At 40.0% G+C, this 24,729-nt stretch overlaps 1 protein-coding gene across 6 annotated transcripts; it reads left to right on the forward strand.

Annotated features, from left to right (window-relative positions):
• Nucleotides 1–1,880: 1,880 nt before the first annotated feature.
• Nucleotides 1,881–24,392, forward strand: CEP55 (centrosomal protein 55). Of its 6 annotated transcripts, none has more exons than XM_047826394.1 (10): nt 1,881–2,164; nt 3,789–3,898; nt 4,443–4,627; nt 6,632–6,907; nt 9,220–9,288; nt 17,125–17,275; nt 18,729–19,042; nt 20,622–20,693; nt 21,401–21,526; nt 23,244–24,392. In XM_047826394.1, exons 2-10 carry the CDS (start codon nt 3,892–3,894, stop codon nt 23,442–23,444), a joined length of 1,401 nt encoding a protein of 466 aa, XP_047682350.1. In that variant the 5' UTR covers nt 1,881–2,164; nt 3,789–3,891; the 3' UTR covers nt 23,445–24,392. The 6 variants fall into 6 exon arrangements, with proteins under 6 accessions (XP_047682350.1, XP_047682352.1, XP_047682354.1 ...); XM_047826395.1 differs by lacking the exon at nt 1,881–2,164 and adding an exon at nt 2,177–2,318; XM_047826396.1 differs by lacking the exon at nt 3,789–3,898 and having other exon boundaries at nt 4,437–4,627.
• The last annotated feature ends 337 nt before the right edge of the window (nt 24,393–24,729 follow it).

Consider the following 24,729-nt stretch of genomic DNA (forward strand, 5'->3'; position numbering starts at 1 on the left):
TAAACATATTCAGCAGGCTGTTGGTACCATTCTGGTTTCACAAGTAGATTTTCCTACTGGGAAGAAAATAAAATAACCTGCTGAAATAAATATCCAGTCTGCTTGGCTGTTAGATTGCTCTCTGAATCCTTGCCCTAGGATTCCTCAGAGTGAAGTCAGCATCAAAGTCCTAGCACCTTTGTGAGGCCTTATACAAACTACAGCTCCTCACACTTCATGCCTGGCGGCACCTGTCGGTGAAGAGCAAATGTTGATTTTCAGGTCTAATAATTAGGAAATTACAAAATTACAAAATTCAGCAAGCCATGGGGCCAGTGAGTCTCCTGCCTGCTCTTCTTCCTCTGGGGTCCCCAGTCACAGAGGGAGCTCCCACCAGAAGAATGTGTAATTGAGGTGTCTGGCCCAGCAGGTCCCCCACTGCCAGTCTGCCAGGTGCCACCCCTCTTCACAGAGTTGTCTCCCCACCCCCCAACTCCCTCTCTTCTTTATTCCCATTTTGGTTCTAAACTGAGCAGGGAGATTTCTTTCTCTGTCACTCCAAAAATTTTTGCAAATTTCTATGGAAACTAATTTTGTCCTTGCAACTGTGGGCAATGCATATCATTCACAACCTCCCTTATTTTGCCAGGAATTCCTCCCACCCCAATCCCATCTGACACTTTAACACAACAGATGTGAAAGAGCTCAATTCTATTCACTTTCCCATCAGAAATGTGAGCTCTTTGGAAGCAGGGACCAAATGTTATCTTCTTGCGTTATTAAAAAAAAAAATCCTTAAAATTCTCTACATGGCTTCTCATCCATTTTATTTAGTTACATAGGAGTTTGTTACTTTTTGTGTAATAATGGGTAATGTCAACTGGGCATTTACTAAATGCCAAGCACTTTACACAGATTCTTCCATTTAATTCTTATATCCATTCTAGAGGGTAGATATTATTATTTACATTATTTTACAGATCAGGAAACTGAGGCTCAGAGAGGTTAAATAACTTATTTAAGATCACACATCCAGTAAGAGGCAGTCAAGCCAGGAGTTAGATGCAGTCGTAATCTAGAGTTCTGGTGTGTGACATTGGTTTCCCAGGACGTTTTGCTACTGTATCCTATTATTAAATCTTGGTGAGTTTATGCTTGGTCTAAGAGAGAAATGTTAGGCTCTGCCAAACACTCTTTGTGCCCCTTTGCAGCAATAGAGCCCTGTAGGCAGCTAAGAATGACTCAGATTTGACCTACAGACATCAAGCCGGAGGGCAGCAATCTGGAGCAAAGGGCTGCCTGGTCTCCTGCAAGACTCATAATCTAGAAGTTGTCTGGGCGTGCCTATCAGTTCTCCCACCTGCTACACTCTCCAATGCTCCACCCCTGACTTTTGGCAGGAGAAAGCTTCAGCCCAATGGGAAGACAGGCTGTGCTCTCGGGGAAGGCAGTTCTCCCATTCCACAAAGGGCAAAACTGGTACCTAGAAGGGCAAGTGACACTCAAGGACACAGGACGAGTTAGTCCCCGTTCAGTTATTGGGTTTAACTCACTGAACATAGTAATGTACTTCATCCCCAAAGCAGATAAACATAAATCCGCTGCTTACAAAGAAACACCGAGTCTGAGGTTTGAGACCTCAAAAAAACCCAGAAAAAAAAACCCAAAATAGGACTGCGGGGCCTTGGGCCGGAGTTCCAGTCTTCCGTCCCTCCCCCTGACCCCGCCCCGTCGGACCCACTTCGTCCGGTCTAGGCCCCGCCTCTCGGAGGCCGCAGCCAATCGGGGAGGCGCGGGCTCGCCGCGTATGCCGCTCCCCCCTTCCTGCCGGCCGCGCCCCCGCCGGCAGTGACGTGCCCCGCCCCGCAGCCGCGGGATTCAAACTCCCGGAAGCGGCGCCCGCGCCGCAGGGTGTGACTGGGCGGACTCGAGCGCCGCGCTTCGCCTCAGGTGCTGGCTGGCGGCGAGGAGACGACAGCCGAGGGTGGCGAGGGCGGCCAGGGTCCACAGCCCCGGGGCCAGGCTGGACCGCGAGGGAGGCGCGGTCAGCGGGCCGATCGCGTCCGTTTGGACTCCATCTCTGCTCGCCCTGATATATGTCCCCTTTCCCTGGCGCTCACTTCGTGCCTGCCCCAGGTTGGGAGCCTCGACCGTCAGCGGGTCGATCCTTCCTTTCATCTTTGCGGTGGGTATCATCACCCTCTTTTCCTTTTTTTTTTTTTTTTTTTTTTTTGGTGCGGAGAGGCCAAGTGACTTGGCCGAGGTCTTTTCCTGAGTACAGCATTTTGCCGACTAGCAAGCACGTTCATGTCTGTTCTACAGACATCTTCACTTTAGAGGTGAGGGGAAAAAAAAGTGCCTCGTTTTGCAGTTTTTCTTTATTTCTGTGTTTCCCCACGTAGATCTTATGTGAGGGTTTTTGTAAGATTCGCCTCCACTTGGAGCCCGAGCAGGTTGTTGGGTTGCAAGATTTCTTTGGCCATCTCCTGTCCAGGATGCCTTAGATCACTTCAGCCAGTCAATAAATATTTATTGAACAGCGGCTGTTAGATTCTGTGAGTGACAAAAATAATTCAAGGTTCAGCCCCCGAAACAACTGCTGAACAAATTTAAGTGGGTGTAGGGTGGGAGTAAACAATCGAGTACCAGATTGTATCCTGTGACCAATGTAGCTTATAAAGAGGGAAGGCGTCCTGGAGAAGATGCAGCAGGGCCAGATAAAGTTTGAACAGTGTGAACTCTGTGAGTATTGGCCTGATGGGAGTAGGAAAAAAAAAAAAAACCAGGGAAAGGAGGTTGGGAGGACTAAATGGTGGGGAGCTGGGAGATCCCAGCAGGGTCTATCTAGTTGAGAAGCTAGAAACAATAGTCATTTGTGACCAAAGTTCTGTCCAGAGGTCAGGAAGCGAACGTCCATAGGTTCCTTCCCGTTCTACTGATCCATGTGGTTCCACCATTCTGTGTTTCAGTGACTTGGGTGAAAAGTAGTTTTCTGTCATATCAACCCATTATAGCAAGTCAACCATGTGTTACTAACAGAAGCATGTAGGAAAGAACTTCCTGTGGCGGCAGGTTCTCAAGATGCCATAGCCTTGCATTGGTCTTAATCGGTTTACTAGTTACCTCAGCCTTTCACCTTAGAGTGGGCAAAAATCCAGGACTAACCTTACGCTAGATGGTCTGTTCCACTCAGTTTTCACAGCTCTGGTGTTTTCAGACTGATTTCATACAGGATGACCGTAAAAGTCACTTCCACAGGCAGGCCTTCCCCCGTCACCTTAACCGAGTAGGTCTCCCCTGTTTTTTTACCAGAATCATTTATTCCTATAGAGCATCGACTTTACAATTTGAGAATCTATATTGTGTCCTTGCCTCCTTTACTAGATTGAAAGTTCCATTATGTAAGGGAACATGTCTCTTTTTCTCTTGTTTCTTTGTCTTTTCTTTCTTTTCTTTTCTTTTTTTTTTTTTTTTTTTTTTGCCCATTTATACCCAGCACCTATGATGTTGCCTGGTAAATTAGGTTTTCCAGTATTTTTTAAATGCATGAATGGTCACACATCCCTCTAATTTACCTGAGTCACCACCACTATTTTTATCTTGGGATCCATAATGTAGAAAAATGCTTTTTAATCTCCCTAATTAAAGCTACTTTTATTATATGCGCAGTATCTTTCACTATTTTGCTCCTAGAGTTAATATTATACATTTCTTCTACACTGTTACCAGATACTGTTAGCAGATTCTAAGTTTCTTACTCAATTTGGCCACTGTTCTTAATTCTTGAATATTGTGCCTCTTTTTCCTAGAAATGTCTGATCTTAGATTCTCCTCACTTCTGCCCCACTGTACTCTCTCAACTGACTACGTAGATCTGAACTAGGCCTATCTTCTAAAACAGGACATATCATTATGTCAGGTAATGATATTTCAATGCCTGTGTGCTCAGAATTATATACTTATCACTAGCTTTTTATTCCTGGGTAAAATGTCTTTGATTGTGATCTGTTTCATTCAGACTTCATTTGATGGTTTAATCATTGATCCTTTTTCTTTTAGATGAAACTTTTTCATTGAAGTATGACACATACAGAATCCTGCACCAAACATGTGTCCATGTTTTTTAACGTTTTTATTTTAATACCAGTATGGTTAACATATAGTGCTATTTAGTTTCAGGTGTATAATGTAGTGTTTCAACAATTCTGTACATTACTCAGTGAGCATCAAGGTAAGTTGACATATTTTTAAAAGGTGAATTCTCCCCATGTATCCACCACCCAGATTAAAGAATCGGTATTGTTACCAGCAAGCCAGAAGCCTTTCCCAGTCCCTTGGTTTGGCTGTATCTCTTCTATTGAGATAGAAATGTTCTTCTATTTAGCAAATAGGTTATTACCTTTCCAAGCCTTTCAAACTTAGACTAATAAAGTATCATTGTATTTTTATTTTTACAGTTTCAGAGATGTCTTCCAGAAGTCCCAAAAGTTTAATTAAAGGTAAATGGGGATCGAAGCCTAGTAACTCCAAATCAGAAACTGCATTAGAAAAATTTAGGGGAGAAATTGCAGCCTTAAAAACATCAGTGGATGAAATCACAAGTGGAAAAGGAAAGCTGACTGATAAAGACAAACACAGACTTTTGGAGGTGAGTGGCCTTATAAACCTTTTTTTTTTTTTTTTTTTTTAATTTTTTAAACGTTTATTTATGATTGAGAGACAGAGACAGAGCACAAGCAAGGGAGGGGCAGAGAGGAGGAGACAGAATCGAAGCAGGCTCCAGGCTCTGAGTTGTCAGCACAGAGCCCAATGCCGGGCTCGAACTCACAAGCCTCGAGATCATGACCTGAGCCAAAGTCAGACGTTTAACCGACTGAGCCACCCAGGCGTCCCTATCTCCAATTCTTAAACACAAAGATTATTTTGCAATCTGGTGATGGAATCTAATAGCTTCTCTGAGAGATCTCTTTCCAGTTCTTTCCACTTTAAACAAACACTCATTGTCAAAACTTTGTTCCTTTGTAATCAATTGAAATTACACTTCCTGTAACTTCTACCAATTTGTTCTAATTGTACCTATTACAGCTGCATGGAACAAGTCTATTTTTTTATCCATTTGACAACTTTTCAGATATTTGAGGAAATCTTGCTTTCTCTTACTTTTCTTTAATATAGATTTTTAAGTTTATTTATTTATTTTGAGAGAGCGAGCGAGAGAGTGAGCGTGTGTGCACATGGGGGAGGGACAGAGAGAGAGAGAGACGGAGGGAGAGAGAAAATCCCAAGCAGGCTCTGAGCTGTCAGCACAGAGCCTGATGTGGGGCTCGAACTCACAAACCGTGAGAGCATGACCTGAGCAGAGGTCAAGAGTCAGACACTTAACTGAGGGAGCCACCCAGGCAGCCCTCATCTTACATTTCTGTAGACCAATCCCATTTCTTCAGCTTTTCTAGCTTCTTATCATCCTGGTTACTTTCCTGAACATTTTGTGATGTGTTCATATTCCTTCTGAATTATGCACCCAATATCGTGCACAGTGGCAAACACGGGTTGAAATGGCAGTATTATTTCTACTAATTTGGATGTTGTTTTCTACAAAAGCCTAAAATTATGTGGGCTTTGTTTTGGTAACTGTATCATACTACTGCTTTATCTTAAGCTTGAGGCGACTTAAATCCCTTCATTTTCTCAAGGTCACCTAACTCAGTTTCCCCATTATATTTGAACAACTGCTTCTCCCCTTCATCCTCATGCAAGTTTGAAGTTTTATGTTGTTTTTACCTTGTTAGCATATAAAGTCAGTTAACTTTTTTTTTTTTTTTTTTTTAAATGTTTTCAACGTTTATTTATTTTTGGGACAGAGAGAGACAGAGCATGAACGGGGGAGGGGCAGAGAGAGAGGGAGACACAGAATCGGAAACAGGCTCCAGGCTCTGAGCCATCAGCCCAGAGCCTGACGCGGGGCTCGAACTCACGGACCGCGAGATGGTGACCTGGCTGAAGTCGGACGCTTAACCGACTGCGCCACCCAGGCGCCCCAAGTCAGTTAACTTTTTATGGACTCTCCATAGATGCTTTCCCACCTCTGTAAGCAGCCGCTTAACAAGTGTGCCTTCTTTATCTTTTAAATCCTTGGAAATGTGAACAGTCCTTTGAAGGTCAGCTTTTAGATTTGTTACCAAATCATTTATTAACAAAAACAAATTAATGAATGCATTTTTATCCAGCTGTAATTTTCTGTAATTTTTAGGTTCTGTTGCTTTGAGTTCAATGATGAGCATGTATCTCTTGTAGGACTGACTTTTAGCCTTTAAGATGATCGGAACTGGTATGATGGAGGGGTGATTATCACATACTCATGTGGGAGCCAGCTTTTCATTAGCTTTCTCTTACCACCCTTGACAGAGTTGGTTTCTCCCATTCATTTTATATGTGTCTTAACTACAGCACCGACCATATTGCATTCATGTATTGGTTTCCCTCTCTGGAGCTCTCTGAGCACAAGACATTGGCTTCATTTTCTTTTTGGCCCTGGTGTCTAGTGTAATGCTGACTTGATGTGTGATAAACCCTCTGTAAATGCTTGTTGGATGTTGTTTATTTCCATGTTTGACCTGGCTTTGTTCTAAGATTCTTCTTAGTTTATATCTAGAAAATTCGAGTCCTGGAAGCTGAGAGGCAGAAGAATGCTTATCATCTCACAGAGAAAGACAAAGAAATACAGCGCCTCAGAGAGCAGCTGAAAGCCAAATACAGTAGTACCGCATTGCTTGAACAGCTGGAAGAGAAAACAAAGGAAGGCGAAAGGAGGGAGCAGCTGTTGAAATCCTTGTCTGAAGAGACAGATGTATTGAAAAAACAGTTGTCTGCTACAACTGCAAGGCTTGCTGAACTTGAGAGCAAAGCCAGTACACTTCATTTATCACAGGTACTTGCCGTTTCTTTAAATCCAGATTTTTTTTCCTTTCTGATACAATCTGTAGTTCTTGTGAAGAATGAGTTTGTTAAAACACACTTGTCAAATGTTGAAACAGTATAGTATACCAACAGGTTATTTTTTGTTTATAGTCTGATACCCTCCCCATAAGCAAAAATAGTTAACATGGCTCCCTCCATTCCCCAGACCATTGTTTTGCACAAGGGAATATTCGGAATACAGAATCCACTGTGTATTTACAACATCCAAGAAGATTTTTTTGGGCTGTTTTTTTTTTTTTTCTGTAGTTTGTATCATGAAGACAATAGGCTTCCTTTTGTTATTGTTTTCAAATTTGAGATATGCAATGATAATATCAAGCATGTTTTTTGAAACTACAAGTGCTTTTGCTCCCCTCTTTTGTTTTAAAGTTTCTAGTGTAGCAGAAAGAGCAAGACTTTGTTGGTAGGCAGGTCTGAGTTCAGATTTTGGTTCTGCCATTTGCTAGTTGTGTGACTGTAACCTTTCTAGTCTTAGAGGCAGTGCTAGAGAGAATTTACCAGACCCTTCTCCTTAACCTCAGTTTCCACAGTGGTAAAATCAAGATAAGAATACTGGAGATTAAAATAGGTGAAGGAGATAAAGAGGTCCAAAAATGGCGAAAGAATACTGGAGATTAAATGTGATAATATATCTAAATCCCCTAGCACAGTGCCTGGTATATAGAAAGTGCTCTGTAAATAGTTTCTTGTTGATCAGATCTTTGATTCTTTAATAAATTTGGACACTTGGATAATACTAACGTTACAACTATTAATAACACCTATAGAAGAAAATCTGTTGCTTTCAGATATAATACCTCAATGTTATTTGGGGTCTTTGCACTTTCTCTTCCATTCAGAGTAGTCAGAGTGATCAGACGTATACATTTATGTGTAATCATGCACCTTTATGTGCCCTCTCATAGAATGGCAGTTGAGTATTTTTACAGGTGAATTCAAAGAGGTTAAGTTTTTCTAGAGAATTTCCATGCAGCTAAAACTCATGAAAATTATAATCAGATCCAAAGTGGTTGCCTAATACTTTTCCTTAAAGCTCAAGAATTAGTTTCTCTACTCTCAAATATGGAAAGACAAACCCTGGTATAAACGATAACTTTTAAAAAATGTATTCTTATAGTAATTGTGTAGGCTGTCCACTATTAATTTCTGTATTAGTCAGACTGTTTTATTGCCATAACAAACAACCTCCAAATCTCACGGTCTGACACAGTAAATGTTCATTTTTTTCCCCTCATGTCACAGTTTAGTGCAGGTTAGAGTGGAGGAGTAGAGTTAGAGTAGAGTTAGTGCCTTACTCCAGAGGGTCACTCAGATCCAGGTTCCTTCCTTCTAGTGGCTTCCCTGTCCTTCCACCAGATCCTCTATGTACAGCTATGTAAGCTAGAGAGACTGTGTGGAGCATTGGGCGAGGGCTTGGGAGCCAGGCCTGGCATTGGCATATTTCACTTCTGTCCACGTTCCATTGGACAGAATTCAGTCTTATGGCCTCACTAAGCACAGTGAAGGCTGAATGTGAAGTCCAGGTATGCCCAGGGAAAAATGGAAAGGGATTTGGTGAGCTATCTCTGTCCTAGTTTTTACCAAGAGGACTAAATTGAGAGAGAGGAAGGGCCACATACTAGGGTGAGTATCTAGAGTACCTTTGGAGAAAAATATTTTGTGATTTGTTGCCAGTGTTCACACAGATCTGTTTCCTTAAGCTGTTAAAAAGAGTGAAATATAGCTGCTTATGAGTTTTGTTGGTTAGCATGGGTACCTAACCATCTATTTCCTCTCTTTTTTTTTCCTCTATGAGAAAATGAACCAAAAAAGAGGAGAGAAACTATGTTTCCAGTTCTATAAAATCTGTTTAACTAACACTAATTAATATTTTTAATACAAATATAATTCTAGAAAACAACTTTTATCTTTTGAAAATTTAGTATTTTCCAGATTTCATCTAAGAGCCGACTTCTATTTGTTTTATCTCATTTTGGTAAAAATCACTGGGCAATTCATATGCACTGAGGTATTCTAGTGATCCAGAGGCCCTAGGAAGTCAAATTAGTTATGAAATCTCAGGGCTTCCAGTGTGCTGAGGAAGCTTCCAGATCTTCATTCTCTTCTGGTACTCATGACCTGGCATGATGGCTCATCAGCATATACTAGATCTGGATTTTGGGGATGCCCTTGTGAAGTATACTGTGTTATTATAGAACTAAATATAGTGAGGAAACTTCTGTTGTTAAATTTGTGATATTAACTAATACTGGTTTATTTCAGACTGTGGCCACAAGCTGCTTCAACTCATCAATGAGTAATGTTCATGAAATGGAAATACAGCTGAAAGATGTAAGTTCAGTTTCCTTTTATTAAGTTATGGAAAAAGAGGACTGATTCATTCATTCTTAAATTTCATGGAAATTGACAGCATTGATTTTGTGACTTAAAAACATTCTGTTGAGACAGAGAACTGAATGGTGTGAGATCATCTCCCTAGATTACTATCTTTAAATCTGTTTCTAGGCATTCAAGAGGGCCAGTTCCTCTAATCATGGTCTCACAAGTAGGCTAGAAAGCCTTAGAAATCACCCAAACACCCAATCTGGTTTGCCCAATTATTTTATTATTATGGCATAATTTAATTTATAGTTTTTTCTCTTTTTGTTTATCCATGCAAGATGTACCTATTCATTTAAAATTCTTCCCTTGGAACCAGGATTTGCTTTCATAGTTTGAAAAGGAAACACATTCTTAGTATACTCAGTACGTCTTCTGTAGAATTTGATATGAGGTTTTTCTACATATATGGTAAAGCTATATTATTTCAAACTTATGTCTTAAATACAAGAAGTGTTTCATTAGGAATTGACTAAATTCAGGACTGTATTTTTTTGAGTTTTAATATCAGATATACAAAGTATAAAATTCTTGAGTTAATTATTAGGCCAGTAGGTAGGTATTTTGATTCCAGAAATATTACTGGCATGTCTGCCCTGCTCTAAGTTGCTCTTAAGATTCCTGTTTTATTTCATCTGGCAGGTGTACCTTGCAGTCTATTTGATCTTCAAAAGAATTTAAATCTGTTGAGTGTCTTTATAGCAGAGTACTCTAGTAGCCTTATCAAAGTAATTTACCTAAAGGTAACTAAGATAAAGAAGAAACACAATTTTTAAAGATCTATCAAAATAAGTTATTTGTGTTGTATGTTACCCTGACCTTTATCATTCTGTGTATATCAGTACCTACCAGATGCACATATCTATGAATAAATTACCTACCCACCTCTAGTTTTCCCCTTTTTCCACTCCAGCCATGCTGGCTTTCTAGCTACTCCTGCATTACACTGCCTTTTGTCTTTCTCTTCTCTCTGCCTGGCTCACTGCCCTCAGATATCTTCATGACCCACTTCCTCACCTCATCAGATAATACTCAATTGTCACTTTCCGGAAGGGGGAAGGGTGGGGAGTGGGGCCAGAGGTTTACCTAGCCATTTTTCTAAAATTATAGCTCCCAGACAATTCCTATTCCCTTTTCTTGCTTTGTAACTTCTCCCCTCATCACATATAACTGTTAAACTTATAATATGTTTTACTCACTTTATTACATGACTCTTACATTTGGTATATATATTTTTTTCATTTTACTTAAATTCAAGTTAGCTGACATATAGTATAATAATGGTTTCAGGAGTAGAATTTAGTGATTCATCACTTACATGCAACACCCAGTGCTCATCCCAACAAGTGCCCTCCTTAATGCCCATCACCCATTTAGCACATCCCCCCACCCTCCTTCCCTCCAGCAACCCTCAGTTTGTTCTCTGTATTTAAGAGTCTCTTATGATTTGCCTCCCTCTCTTTTTATCTTATTTTTCCTTCCCTTCCCCTATGTTCATCTGGTTTTTTTTCTTAAATTCCACATGAGAGTGAAATCATATGATATTTGTCTTTCTCTAACATTTTAATTAGCATAATACATTCTGTTCCATCCACATTGTTGCAAATGGCAAGATTTCATTCTTTTTGATCACAGAGTAATATTCCATTGTCTGTACATTGGTATATGTTTTATGAGGGAAGGATTTCTGTTTTTTTCACTGCTATATCCCCATTATCTAGAACATTTGAATTTTATTAGTACCTGAAAAAATATGCTATCATCTTAAACTTCTATGTAATTTTTAGGCGTCTCAGCACCAACTGCTTCAAATATCAGCTAAGGTTATTTTTAGATAATGGCAATTCTTTATGTTAAAGTAACTTTGAAATGTTATGCATGTATACCCAGTCTTTTTGTTCTGTGTTATCTTCCTGGCTTACTTAAGGATCACATTGTACTTCTCTGCTCTGTTTACCTTAAAAAGGCTTTTAGACAAGTAGAGTAAAATTTAACCCAACTCACCTTCAATAGACTGAGCAATGCCTCCCAGACTGTCATGTGCAGATGAGACTACGCGATTTTTATAAAATGCAGATTCTGATTTCATTGGTCAGAGTTAGGGCCTGAGATTCTGCATTTCCAACAAATTCCCAGCTGCTGCTGTATTAACTTACATGTTTGAGGAGCAAGAGATGGTTTAGCTCTGATTGTCTCTGAGCCCAGGAGGAGACTAGGGAGCCCAGAAAGCGACCTGTCACTCCTCTGAGCATAGGCACTGTGGCATTATTCTGCTTTGAGAGCCTAGCAGTTCCAATCCCTCACCGTTCCTCCAGTCTCCTGCAAAGCTTCCTGGAGCAAAGCTTCCTGGAGTGCTTTGCCCACCTATTTTAAGAATCAGTATTTGTTTTGCTAAAAGAAGCCCTAAAAACTCATGTTTACCTTTCTTAAAGCCCAGCTGTATCATTTTCTCAGCTGCCATTTAGGTCTGGCTGACATTTTGAAATAATTACGTGGCATTCATTCTGTAAACATACAATGTCATTAACTTGCAAATCAAATAGCTAAGAGGCAGTTGAAATAGGCATTTCTTGCTCTTAATTTTAAAAATCTGATTTTTAAACAGAATTTAGGGAACATAGGTAATATTTATTTATTTAATTTTTTATTTGGAAAAAAGTAAAATTTGCAGGAAAGTTACAAGAATGAAGACGATACATAGAACACCCAATACTAATTACCAGAATTCAAACATTGTTAACATTTTGTTCCACCTTATACCTCTCTCTTTCAATACCCCCCCACATATAATATTTTTTCTAAACCATTTGAGAGTGAGTTGCATATATTACAGCCCTTTAAACCTATATACTTCAATATATATTCCTCAGAATGAGATGTTCTCTTACATGATTACAGTACAGATTGCAACTTTAATAAATTTAACAAGGACACTATACTTCTATGTAATCTACCATCCATATTCCAGTTTTGTCAATTGACCCACATTTTTTATTTCTCCAGTATAGGCTAACATTTCAACCTGCGTTTCAGTTTTTGCCAAGAATTACGTAATGCATCTCTGGGAAGCCAGGAGGAAGAACTTTAGTAGCATTCCACAGGGCTTCTCTTTCGCCCACTTCTGTCCCATATTTTTATTGATAACTTGAGTGGAAATGTTATATGTATGCCTTAGAAATGTGTAGAAGACACAAAGCTGGAAGAGATTGTAATATAATGATGGCTCTAAAGATGCAAAACTAATATCAGCATTTATTGATAGCCATCAAATCCATTAATTATTGATACTATTTAGAGAAGAAAGCAAATGCAGAGTCAGTGAGAAGAGGCCCGAGTAAAGAAACGTTTGCTACTTTAATAAAGTAATATTGCCACCACGTGGCTTTTTAGAATATTGCACCTCAAATCTTAACCTGTAGTTCTGTTTCTCATACTTAAGTAATGTATGGACAGGTTCATTTATTATATACATATATTATATATATTAGTATATATATTAATTAGTATACTAGTATATATACTAATTAATATATATACTAATATATATAATATATATATACTAATATATAATATATATATACTAATATATATAATATATATATATTAGAGCAAGTGTGAGCAAGGGAGATGGGTAGAGGGAGGGAGGGAGGGAGAGAGAGAGAGAGAGAGAGAGAGAAAATCTTAGGCAGGTTCCATGCTTAGCATGGAGCCTGATGTGGAGCTTAATACTATCACCCTGGGATCATAATCTGAGCCAAAATCAAGAGTCAGCCGCTCAATCAACTGAGCCACCTAGGTGGTCCTGGGTTCATTTAAAAGAAGAAAATTTTCATGACCATCCAATGTTAACTTGGATTATTTATATTGAAATATTTCTTAAAGATGGACTAATTTAAAATTTGAAATAAAATTAGGTTATCTTTAGCATCTAACTAATATGATTTATTAAGTATTTGGATATGTGCCTGCTTTTTGAGTCATACCTCTTTCGGCAACTAAATTTGAGTATATAGTACAGAACTCTTAAGCTCTGTGAGGAGAATTAATGTTGTAACTGCATGACAGGTGCAGAGAGAAAAGTGTCTGGTCAAGTGACTGGAGGGCCCTGGACTAAGTCTTTGATTCCAGATGCTATCGTTGTCTTTGTAATCCGTTTCTTAGTTCTACAGAAAACAAGACACTGAAAATTCTTTAAGCCCTATGCCTAGATGCTCATGAGTTTGTAGGATGCTCATGGAAAGAGCCTAGCAAAGTTTAGAGGAACTCTATAGACGTAAGGGTTTTTATAGAGAGAGATCTTTTTAGACTTGAGACTCAGTCGTTTATGTCTTTAAAGATAGAAATTCTTGGGGCGCCTGGGTGGCGCAGTCGGTTAAGCGTCCGACTTCAGCCAGGTCATGATCTCGCGATCCGTGAGTTCGAGCCCCGCGTCAGGCTTTGGGCTGATGGCTCAGAGCCTGGAGCCTGTTTCCGATTCTGTGTCTCCCTCTCTCTCTGCCCCTCCCCCGTTCATGCTCTGTCTCTCTGTCCCAAAAATAAAAATTAAAAAAATAAATAAATAAAAAATAAAAAAATAAAAAAAAAGATAGAAATTCTTATCTGAAAGAAGATGCCTTGATATACAACCAAAAACGTCCAGTATGTTCCTTACCACCTTTCCCATCTCGTTCCCCGGGGGAGATGCCAGCTTGTAGGGAAGGGGAGCCCCTCCTTTTTCAGCACACCTACAACAAATGCAGCGTGAGTAAAAAGAATTGAGCACTTTTGAAGATGTATTCCAGTATGTATGTTTTACTTCAGTGTGATTGGACCATGCAACATTTTTGTCAAGAACTTTACGTTTGTACCATCTTTATTTGGCACCCCTGAGGATATGAAATTTTACATCCTGGCTGTCACTTCAACCGTTGATAATAGTAAATTCCAGCAGGTCTGGGATGAATTATGACACAAGGTGTATATATTATGCACTTGTTAAAATCACAGAAATAGCTGTGATAGTTCCATTACAAAGAGGTTTGATTACATTTTCATACATTCCTTAGTTAATGAGTAATAGATTCTTGAGGGTGTTTGATTCTTTTTGAATCATTCTAAATGTATTGTTCTACTGTGTGTAAGGAACGTCTACTAGGTTCTTTCATGCCATTTCCTCCCTTTCCTGAATACTCTCAAACTTCAGTCTGGGTCTAAAAGCCTTGCTTGGATGCTTGGCTGATTCTGTCAATCATTGTTTCTCCACTCCATGTCGTCACCATCATTCATGAACATTCATCAGGCAGCTGCTTGCTATGGAAACATCGAACACATGAGTAGAACCTATGGACTCTAAACAAGCCTGGGCTCAGCTTTCTGGGGGCTCATGTTCTAGTTCAGATAAGAACAATCGTCAGGAGGCAATCAAGATCATGAGTGTAAGATGCCAAATAGATTGAATAGACATTAAAATCACTGTTGGCTTACGAAGGAGAGGGAACTTGGTGAGGGCAGTTACGGTGAGGAGTCTTGAAAGACAAGCCCGGATGCACTGGAACTTGCTGAAAAGGTGGGATTTAAGTAAGCAGGTGATATAGGAAGGAGTTCTAGGGCATTCTGGGCAGAAGGAAGAGTTTAAGCAAGGCACAGAGTGTGTATAGTTCTGTAGACAGCAAGGTGGCAGTGGAGGCCAGAAATGGCCAGGCTGTAACTTGAAGAGATGGGAAAAGGCAAATTGTGGACCATTTTAATGTTAGCCTAAGGGAACATAGCTTCAGTTTTAGCAAATGGTGTTATGAAGCTTTCAAAAATTCTGTTACTAATATAATTAAAGCAATTTAGCACTTTGGGGGACCAAGGGAAAGGTTGAACTGAATTTATTAGGAGTAGCTGTTTTTCCCCAAAACACAGAGTAATCATGGTATTGATTAACCTGAAGCTTTTGGTGATAACCTGTGCCTCTTCATACTCTTTTAATGGGGAAATCACTTTCAAACTGAGGATCTGTATTGTTGAGCAAAAAATGGACACATTTTTTTCTTTTTTCTCTTAATCCTCTTATCTCCAGGGTTTACCAAGATCCAACAGTGAATAATTGCTCAAGTAGGCATTCGGACAGGGGCAGACAGGTCATAGCATGAGCACCAGGGCCAGAGGACTCAGTACAAATGAGCTTGGCTATCAGAAACGGATGTTCACATCTCTGTGTGTGCCCCCTTCTGGGACCCTTCATCTGTAACATTTTGCACAGGTGACATCAGGTTTAGATAATGCACAGCCTCTCTACACAAATAGTCATTGAGACTTGTTTCCCTAGCCAGCCTCTTAGGAGCAAAGAACGAGAAAGGGACAGTCCCGTCTTCTTGGACTGAACTTCTAGATTAGAAAGGAGAGAAGAGTTATCTCATTGCATAGCGGTGCTATTTAAGAATTTCTAGACTTTTCCCCCCAGTGCCAGCAGATGAGTTATCTTTTTTCCTAGCTTTCAACTTGAATCTGGGCCCCACTTTCATGAACAAAACTGCCACCTCCCCTGGCAAAACTAGGGCAGGGGTCAAGGGGGTGGGGTAGTGTGCGATTGCTGGGGATACTAGGCTGTTCTGGCAGACTCCTTTGCCTTTCACTGAATTTCCAAGGATCCAGTGGTTAAGAACAGTGAGAGCTAGAATCAGAGGGGATATGAACTTGTCCTGATTGATAATAATGAACCACCTTAGAAATCTGCATACCTTTGTCCATGTATTACCCACTAAAGCTTGTTTACCCACTATAGCTAATGTAGCTTCCTATAGGAGTGTTTGCTAGTGTCTTGCCACAGATCAGGTGGGGTCAGGTTTTCAAACTTAAGCTAGGTAGCCTGGTAAGGCTATCAGAGCATATCTAGTTTCTTGAGGGAAAGATGTCACCAAAATGAAAAACTTGTGTTAGCAGTAATGGTAAAGTGAATCAGTTTCCTTGTTACCAGCTAACTTAAATAGACACTGCCTATTTTATTAATATTACCCTGTCGTTCAAATAATTTCTTGAGTATACATATTGTACATAAAAGCAGATTCCTCAGAGGAATTACCACTTTAAGAAACTTACTATTTGAAAGATATAGCAAGCACAGATAAACATCTGAAGATGTTTGGTAAAATACTTTTTAAAAATATGTAGATCTATGTAACAGCTGACTTCATAAGCCCCTATACAAACCAAGTGAATGATCCCAGCTTGGGATTTTTGCTTGAGTTGTAAGAGATGTAAAGGATGAAAATTGGTGATCAAAAGGGGGGCGGCTCTTTAAGTTGATTCTCCGAGAAGCAGCCACTGAGATGGAGTTCGGAGGTCAGTTTACTGGGCAGCAACATCTGTGAGAGTAGAAGGGAGGTGGCAGGACTGGGCAGGAGCACCAGGCTGCAAGCCTGACAGGGTCTATGTCCCCATGGAGAGCTCCTGAGCAGAGTTATGTGTTGAGTGGAAATCCCTCTTTCTCAAAGGGAGCCCGAGCAGTGCACCTCGCCTCTGCCACAGAGGCATCCTAGTTTACAGAGAATGACATGGACACAGATACAAAGCAAGTTGTGTATAGGAGACAGCAGAGAAATGAACTTGACCCCATGGAAACATGACTTTGCCATGGTGTTAGGTGCTCTGAAGGAGCCTGATGTTCGAATGGATCTCGAGGTTGCAAGCCATGCGGTGGCGGACCAGACTTCTATGTGAACCACAAGACTGTGCACTGAGAAAGGCTACATCACTTTGGCTCCCTTCTCCATTTAAAGATTTTGGTTTTTCGTTTTAATGGTTTGCTTTCATTTTCATTTCAAGGCTCTGGAGAAAAATCAGCAGTGGCTTGTGTATGATCAGCAGCGGGAGGTCTACGTAAAAGGACTTTTAGCCAAGATCTTCGAGTTGGAACAGAAATCAGAAACAGCTGCTCATTCACTCCCACAGCAGACAAAAAAGGCTGAATCAGAAGGTACTGGTGTAAAAATGTTCTTTTGGGGTAGGCCTGCCTGACATTTTCCAAAAGGAGAGATTCATCAAATTTAGATTTTTATAAATAAGTGTTAGAAAGTAAATTAAGCAAATCTTCTAACCTTGAAGTAAGAAATACTGTGTTACCAAGTCTGTTTTCTCATTGTTTTTTGATAAAAGGGGGCACAGCCACAGAGTAATGCGTCTGTGGCAGTTCTGAAGGCACATTAAATTTTCTCCTTCATGCATGTCCTTCTCTGCCTTCAAAGATCTTCTCCAGCTTTATTTCCCCCAGGGTCAGCCTTGTTACTGATTAGCTTTTTACTCTGCTTCCTTGCATGTATTCATATCAATCCCAGGAGAAAGAATACCTCTTATAGATGATTTTTCAGTCTTGTGAGTCTCCCACAGAATTGAAATGAAGGCTCCTAAGGATGATTCAATCTTTTTGTCAAGTTCTTCGCAGCTTCTCTGACATTGAGTTTCACAAGAACTCTAAGAGGTGGGGCAGGAGGGGACATTATTCTCATTTTACAGATGGGAAGATAGGTTCAGCAGCTCCAGGTGACGAGCTAAGAAGAGAAAAGAAACCCCCTTCCAAAGCACTTGTTAAAAGACGGATAGCACGGGGCGCCTGGCTGGCTCAGTCAGTGGAGTGTGCGACTCTTGATCCCAGAGTTGTGAGTTCAAGCCCCGCATTAGGTGTAGAGATTACTTAAAAATGAAATCCTAAAAAAAAAAAAAAAAAAAAAAAAAGACTGATGGCCCTAATGGGACTGAAGCCTTGAATTATATAAACAGAAGGCTAAAGAAAGGGAGACAAGACTCCTAATCTTGGAGCTTCACATTTGAATATTTAAAATGAAGCTAATGCTGAAAAAGAAAATATAAAAGGAATTGGGCACAAAGCTACTTAACTGTAATTCCTTTATAAGTTTATTACACATAAAAGTAAGATTTTAGTTGTGGGCTAAGTCTAATTTCTTCTTTGGCAGTATGTTCTCTATGTGTATATGTGTTTTATCAGAGTAATGTAAGCTCTTGTTAAAGTAATTTAATAGTAGTATAAGAGGGCTTGCCCCACTCTTCATAGTCCATCCCAGTTGCTATTTCCTCCTGCCATTAGGGCAGCCGCTTTTAACATTTCTGGTTTTGATTTTGGTGAGTATCCTATAAATAATGAGCTTATATTTCTATTTGTTGATTTATCTTTTTTAGACATTGCTGATTTTCCCTTCCCATAGAATAGCTATATTACTGTTTTCAGTTCTTCTGTTTATTAGTTTAACTTCAAATAATGTTCCTGAGCTTCTGTTTCTTGTTCCATTGGATGTCTACCCTATCTCTTGACTTTTCGTTTCATAAGAACTTATTTACAGAAATGTGTTTAGTTTTAACTTCTCAGGATTATTATGTTTTGTAAAGTGAGTTGTGACCCAATGTGTTTGTCATAGGTTATCTTCAAGAAGAAAAGCAAAAATATTACAACCATCTCTTGGCAAATGCAAAAAAAGATCTTGAGGTTGAACGACAGACCATAACTCAGTTGAGCTTTGAACTTAGTGAATTTCGAAGAAAATATGAAGAAACCCAGAAAGAAGTCCAAGATTTAAATCAACTGCTGTGTTCACAAAGAAAGGCAGATGTACAACATCTGGAAGACGATAGGCATAAGACGGAGAAAATACAAAGGCTCAAGGAAGAGAATGATATTGCGAGGGAAAAGCTTGAAGAAGAGAAGAAGAGATCTGAGGAGCTCTTATCTCAGGTGAGCCTAACTAGGAAGACTTTCCGTGATTCAGAATTCAGAATTGCCATTGTACTTACCAAGCATCAGGAACTATGTTAACCACTAGGGAACCAACAAGGAACAAATGCCCTGCCCTAGGATTCTTATTTAGAATGGAAACAGACCGTAAACCAGTACCTAAATAACCAAGTAAACTCAGGAAAATAAAGCAGGGCAATATGACACAAGAACTGGGGGCCGGGGGAGGCTTTACTGCAGAGACGGTATTTGCACGAAGGTCTTTTGGGAAGAAGGAGCCTGTGAAGAGAGTGACTGGGAATTCCCTCCTGTGGAGGAGCTCGTGTACAGAGGCCCTCGGGGAAGAGGAGGCAGGTATGTGTGAGGAGCCGAAAGGTGTGAAGCAAAGAGGGGAATCGGTGCTGGTTCCCAGGCAGGCACCTTGATCTGGATGATACCGTGCTCAAGTTAATTCCTTCACCTGATACCGTCCACCTTCTCATTGCGCTCATGACCTCCTGCCAGGGTATCTGTGCCAGTAACGTTGGAGTTACTAAGTTAGGATTGTTAGAATTGAATACTACTTCAGCAGAAACTCATTAATTTAAATCTTGCTTGGCAGCATGGAATAATGAAAAAAACATTATTTGGGGTCCACACCTGGTCTCTAGTTCAGGATGTATGGCCTTAGGAAAATCAGCTAACTTCCCTGACTTGAAGATTATTGATGCCAAGTTAATAACAGCAGTCTTTTTTTTTTTTTTTTTTTTTTTTTTTTTTTTTTTTTTTTGCCTCGTAGGGCTTTTGTGAAGGTCAACTGAGAGAATGTGAAAGTGCTTTGTAAAATAAAGGGGCTGGGGTCAATGTTCGTTATTGCTGCCATTAGAATAGTAATTTTTTTTAATCATCCAGAAGTTGAGAGGGAGAACAAAGCAGTCTGTAACATTTGCCTTCTTAGTCTTTACCACCCTGGTTTGTGCCTGCAGGTGTGAACAGTGATCTTCACAAAAGATTAACCAGAAATGGTGGAGAGGGAGCGCCTGAGTGGCTCAGTCAGTTAAGCATCCAACTTTGGCTCAGGTCATGATCTCGCGGTTTGTGGGTTCAAGCCCCATATCTGGCTGTGTGCTGACAGCTCAGAGCCTGGAGCCAGGTTCGGATTCTGTGTCTCCCTCTCTCTCTGCCTCTTCCCCAGCTCACGCTCTGTCTCTCTCAACAATAAATAAACACTGAAAAAATTTTTAAAAAAGAAATGGTGGGGAATTTTGTTCCAACTCTGCAGGCAAGGAGGCAGGGCACCTCCAGCTTTGTTAACCTATCAGAAATATTAGCAGATGTCAGAACCTCCAGGAAAGTGGTGTGTGCACTGCAGAGTTCAGTGCTGTTTATGGACTCACAGTCTCTGCCTCAGGGAGCCCTCAGCCAGGGTGGTGCTGCTCAGCCCCTTGTACAGGTAGCCATCAACCAACCAGCTGCCGGGACTCACCCCAACTAGCAGGTGTCGTCCGGAGTAGAGATGGATTTGGGAGCCTCCCCTGCATCCCAAGTCAAGCAGTAGAAGAGTGGATATGACAGTGTTGGCTCTGTTTCCATCCTACAGGTCCAGTTTCTTTACACATCTCTGTTAAAGCATCAGGAAGAACAAACAAGGGTAGCTCTGTTGGAACAACAGGTACCGACTGGGGCTGCTTCTAAATTCAGCTTAACTTGTTAGAAAATGGGATTGTTCCTCATGTTTACACTAGTCTATGAAGAACCATTTGAAAGTCATGAAAAATGTTTTTAATAAACTTTAACAACCATAGCAAAAAATATAAGTGACCATCTGTGCTTGCCATTTATTCCTATCTTTAGGCTAAACCAGATCCCGAGGGGGGATGGCGGTTGTTTTGACAGGGTAATGTTTGCCTCGGTAAATCTTACTGTTCCCTGCATGGCTTCTGTAGTCCCTACTCCAAGTGAGCAGGATCTCCTCAAGAGGGCCATCTTATAACTTCAAGTAGAACTCAGAGATACCACTTGTTCTCAGGATATAGACCAGAGATTTTTAGTGTATTCCAAACCAGGGAACAGCTATCTCTTTCCCTTCTCCCCCTGCCCCAGAACAGAAGGGGGTTCAGAGAGGACACACCCCAACCAGCAACTTCTTAAGTTGCTCCTCACTCACCTCAAGCCCTGGCTTTGCTCCTTGGATAAACCAACCCCCCAACCAGAAGCTTTTCTATTTATCAACATCTCACTGTACTCAGATGAATTCTTGCTGTGAAGACACAGCAAATGTTTGCCTCTTGTGCTAAAAAAAAAAATGCAAGCATCCAGTCAAGAGAACTCGACAGTATATACTAACCATAATTCTCTCGGCCTGGGTATTTGTTCCAGATGCACGCATGTACTTTAGACTTCGAAAATGAAAAACTTGACCGTCAAAATATGCAGCACCAACTGCACATAATTCTTAAAGAACTGCGAAAAGCAAGAAATCAAATAACACAGTTGGAATCCTTGGTGAGTCTGGAATGGTTAAACTAAAACTTATTTTCTTCTTTCTCTTGCTGCCATTTTCCCATTTATATATCAAACCAGTGCCCAGACTGAGAGGATACAGCTTCAAGCATGGCTGTTTCTCAAATCAACAGGCAGAACCCTGCTTCGTTGGAAGCACCTGCCCTTTGAGCATCAGCCCAGAGCACTAGAAGGAGGGGCCCTGTGTGCCTCTGTGTAACAATGACATTACTGGTGCCCGGGATCACCTCTCCCTACTTTGACTCTAGACTCACTAAACGGGCTGGCCTGGGGCAAGGTGGGGTAAGGGAGGGCAGTTGTAAATCCTGAACTGAAACCATGTTTTTCTATTTAGAAAGAAAGAAATGTCGTTTTTAGTGACAATGGATGGTTCTGTTAATACACTGTTGCAGGCATGTTGAGTTAAGCACATTTTGTGGGTTACCTTGAACACATAATCTTTTAAAACATAAACATTTTAAATAAGATTGTTTCTATGAGGAAGTGATTTTTGACTTACTATTTTCATCTCACTAGGAAGCTTTTGAACCAAACCTGTTGGTAACTGTGTGTGCGTATTATGTCCCATTAGCACATATTTTATTTATTTTTAATTCATTTTGAGATAGAGACAGGGAGAGAGAGCACGTGCGTGCATGGGTGGGGGAGGGGCAGGGAGAGAGAGAATCCCAAGCAGGCTCAGCACTGTCAGTGTGGGACCTGATATGGGGCTGGAACTCACAAACCTCGAGATCATGATCTGAGCCAAAGTTGGACTGAGCCACCCACGCACCCTGGCACATATTTTATTCATGCCTAGTACTGCAGAGTATTTGCAGATGGTAAAATGTAGCAAATAGAATTCCTCAGTTTTTGGAAGAGGAAAAAAACAATTGTTAAAAAAATCATTTGTAGCTTCTTTATGAGTAAAAGACAAAATATATCTTGACTCTGTTCTTTAGTAGTACGTCATTCATTTTGACCACATATAATATTTGAAATTGAAGTTTATAATTCATTTCTGTTAATGACTATTTTTCAAAGTATAGGAAGCCGGAGGGTATAAAAAAGATTCCATAATTTTCCTGTACTTTTCTTTGTTTTCCTGCTGTCCATCATCTTTAGAATATGCTGTAAAATATTCATTTTAAAGCTGTATTGACTATTCTGACTTCCTCAGGGGGGGAAAAACCATAAAGAAGGAAAGTCACAAAGATATTATACAATATTGTTATGATTTCTATGTGTAACCTATTTGATCTGCTAACATTCTTTGCTACTCTTAATTCTATGTAGTTTCTTTTTTTTTTACTTGCTGAACTTGCCCTTTTTTTACAAAACTATCAAACTTTGCCAGCCTTGTATATAGGTCTACCTTTATATCTGGCTCTAAGCATTTTTTAAAAAATTTTTTTAACATATATTTATTTTTGAGAGAAAGGGACAGAGCATGAGCAGGAGAGGGGCAGAGAGAGAGGGAGACAGAATCTGAAGCAGTCTCCAGGCTTTGAGCTGTCAGCACAGAGCCTGACATGGGGCTCGAACTCCCAAGCGGTGAGATCATGACCTGAGCTGAAGTTGGATGCTTAACTGACTGAGCCACCCAGGCATCCCTGGCTCTAAGCATTTTAATAAACTCTATCCATGTAAATACCCAATCCTGGTATTTCATGGGTAATTTGGGTAATTTATAACTACCTCGTATACATTTATTTTTCAGAAGCAGCTTCGTGAATTTGCCTTCACAGAGCCATTAGTCACTTTCCAAGGAGAGTCCGAAAACAGGGTAAAAGTTGCCTCACCAAAAAGTCCCACTGCTGCACTAAATGAAAGCCTGGTGGAATGTCCCAAGTGCAATATACAGTATCCAGCCACCGAGCATCGAGATCTACTTGTCCACGTTGAATACTGTTCAAAATAGCAATATAATTATTCTTTGTTTTTTGTGGCAAAAGATTCAATACTGTATCTTCTGTTAGCTTATGGACATTTTGAATTACTTATTTCACCTCTTCTATAAGAAACTGCCTCTCTACCTTTGAGACTCTGGCATGGGAGTGACTCATTGTATTTTTTTTTTTTTTTTTTTTTTTTGGCTGCTTTGCATTTTCCTTGGTAGTGATACCTCTCTGAGATGGTTCATCTTCAGGCTTCAGTGATGGAATGAGGTGAGCTGAGACAACTAACATTTTGCACTGTTAAAGTACTTGATAAGGACGAGATAGTTCAGGTTATTGCTTGTGGGCTTAATCTGTTGCACCAGCAAGCAAATATTTTATGTTTTTTGTAGGTTTTTAAAAGTCAAAGTTAATTACCCAGGATCTTACTTTGTTGGCTTTTTGTTTTTTTATTCAAACTTCATAAACCTACAATTCCAATTTTCATGTCCATTGTTAAAAGCTGGTAATACTTTTTACATTTTTTCCTCTCTATAATAAGGCGGTTGTTAGAAAAGTTGGAATTTTTCTTGATCTTTTTTTGCAGAGCTGTGTTCTAATAGAAGCACAAGGCAGATTCTGCTTAAGCAACACTCCTCAGTAGCCACACACAATGTTTTCTTTCATATTAACGGGCTGTAACTTTAACTTGAATTTCATTAGCACAGGTTGCTCACTTAAAGTTGTTAAAATGAATTTTAACAAAGCCATCTAGCCCTCTCATTTGATTTGCAGGTATTTTATTTATTTATTTTTGGCACTCTTAAAGTTGGGCAATGTGATGAACATTTGCTTATCTGAATATATATTTTTATATGTGTGTGTGTAAACCCCCAATTTTTTTTATTTCTTCAGGTTTTCTAAAATGCTGAATATGGGCTACTGTTAGTAATATAAAGGAGAAAAGAATAAAATTATTTAATAAGTTTTAATATGTCTTGTATATATGTACCCAGGTATTCTAAGATTTCTGTCCTGAGGGGTGTGCCAGAGAACAGCGGATTCACTTACAGTGTAAAGGGATAAGAGAGTTAAGGATCCACGGGAACCAAAAACTACATGAGGCTCAGAGAGATAAAGCAAAATCCCCACAATCACTTAAAAGAGAAACATATTCGTGGGTTTCAAACTCCCAAATCAGCCCCAAAGCCCAACTTCACTCTACCCTGCCAGAAAACTTTTGTGAATTCTCCAAACTCAGTACACGTCAGGTGATGTTATAACCAGAGTAATGGAATGTTTCTTGAGTTAGGAAAACAGCAAGGCAGA

Source organism: Prionailurus viverrinus, chromosome D2 (assembly GCF_022837055.1).
Source record: "Prionailurus viverrinus isolate Anna chromosome D2, UM_Priviv_1.0, whole genome shotgun sequence".
NCBI classification, from domain to species: domain Eukaryota; kingdom Metazoa; phylum Chordata; class Mammalia; order Carnivora; family Felidae; genus Prionailurus; species Prionailurus viverrinus.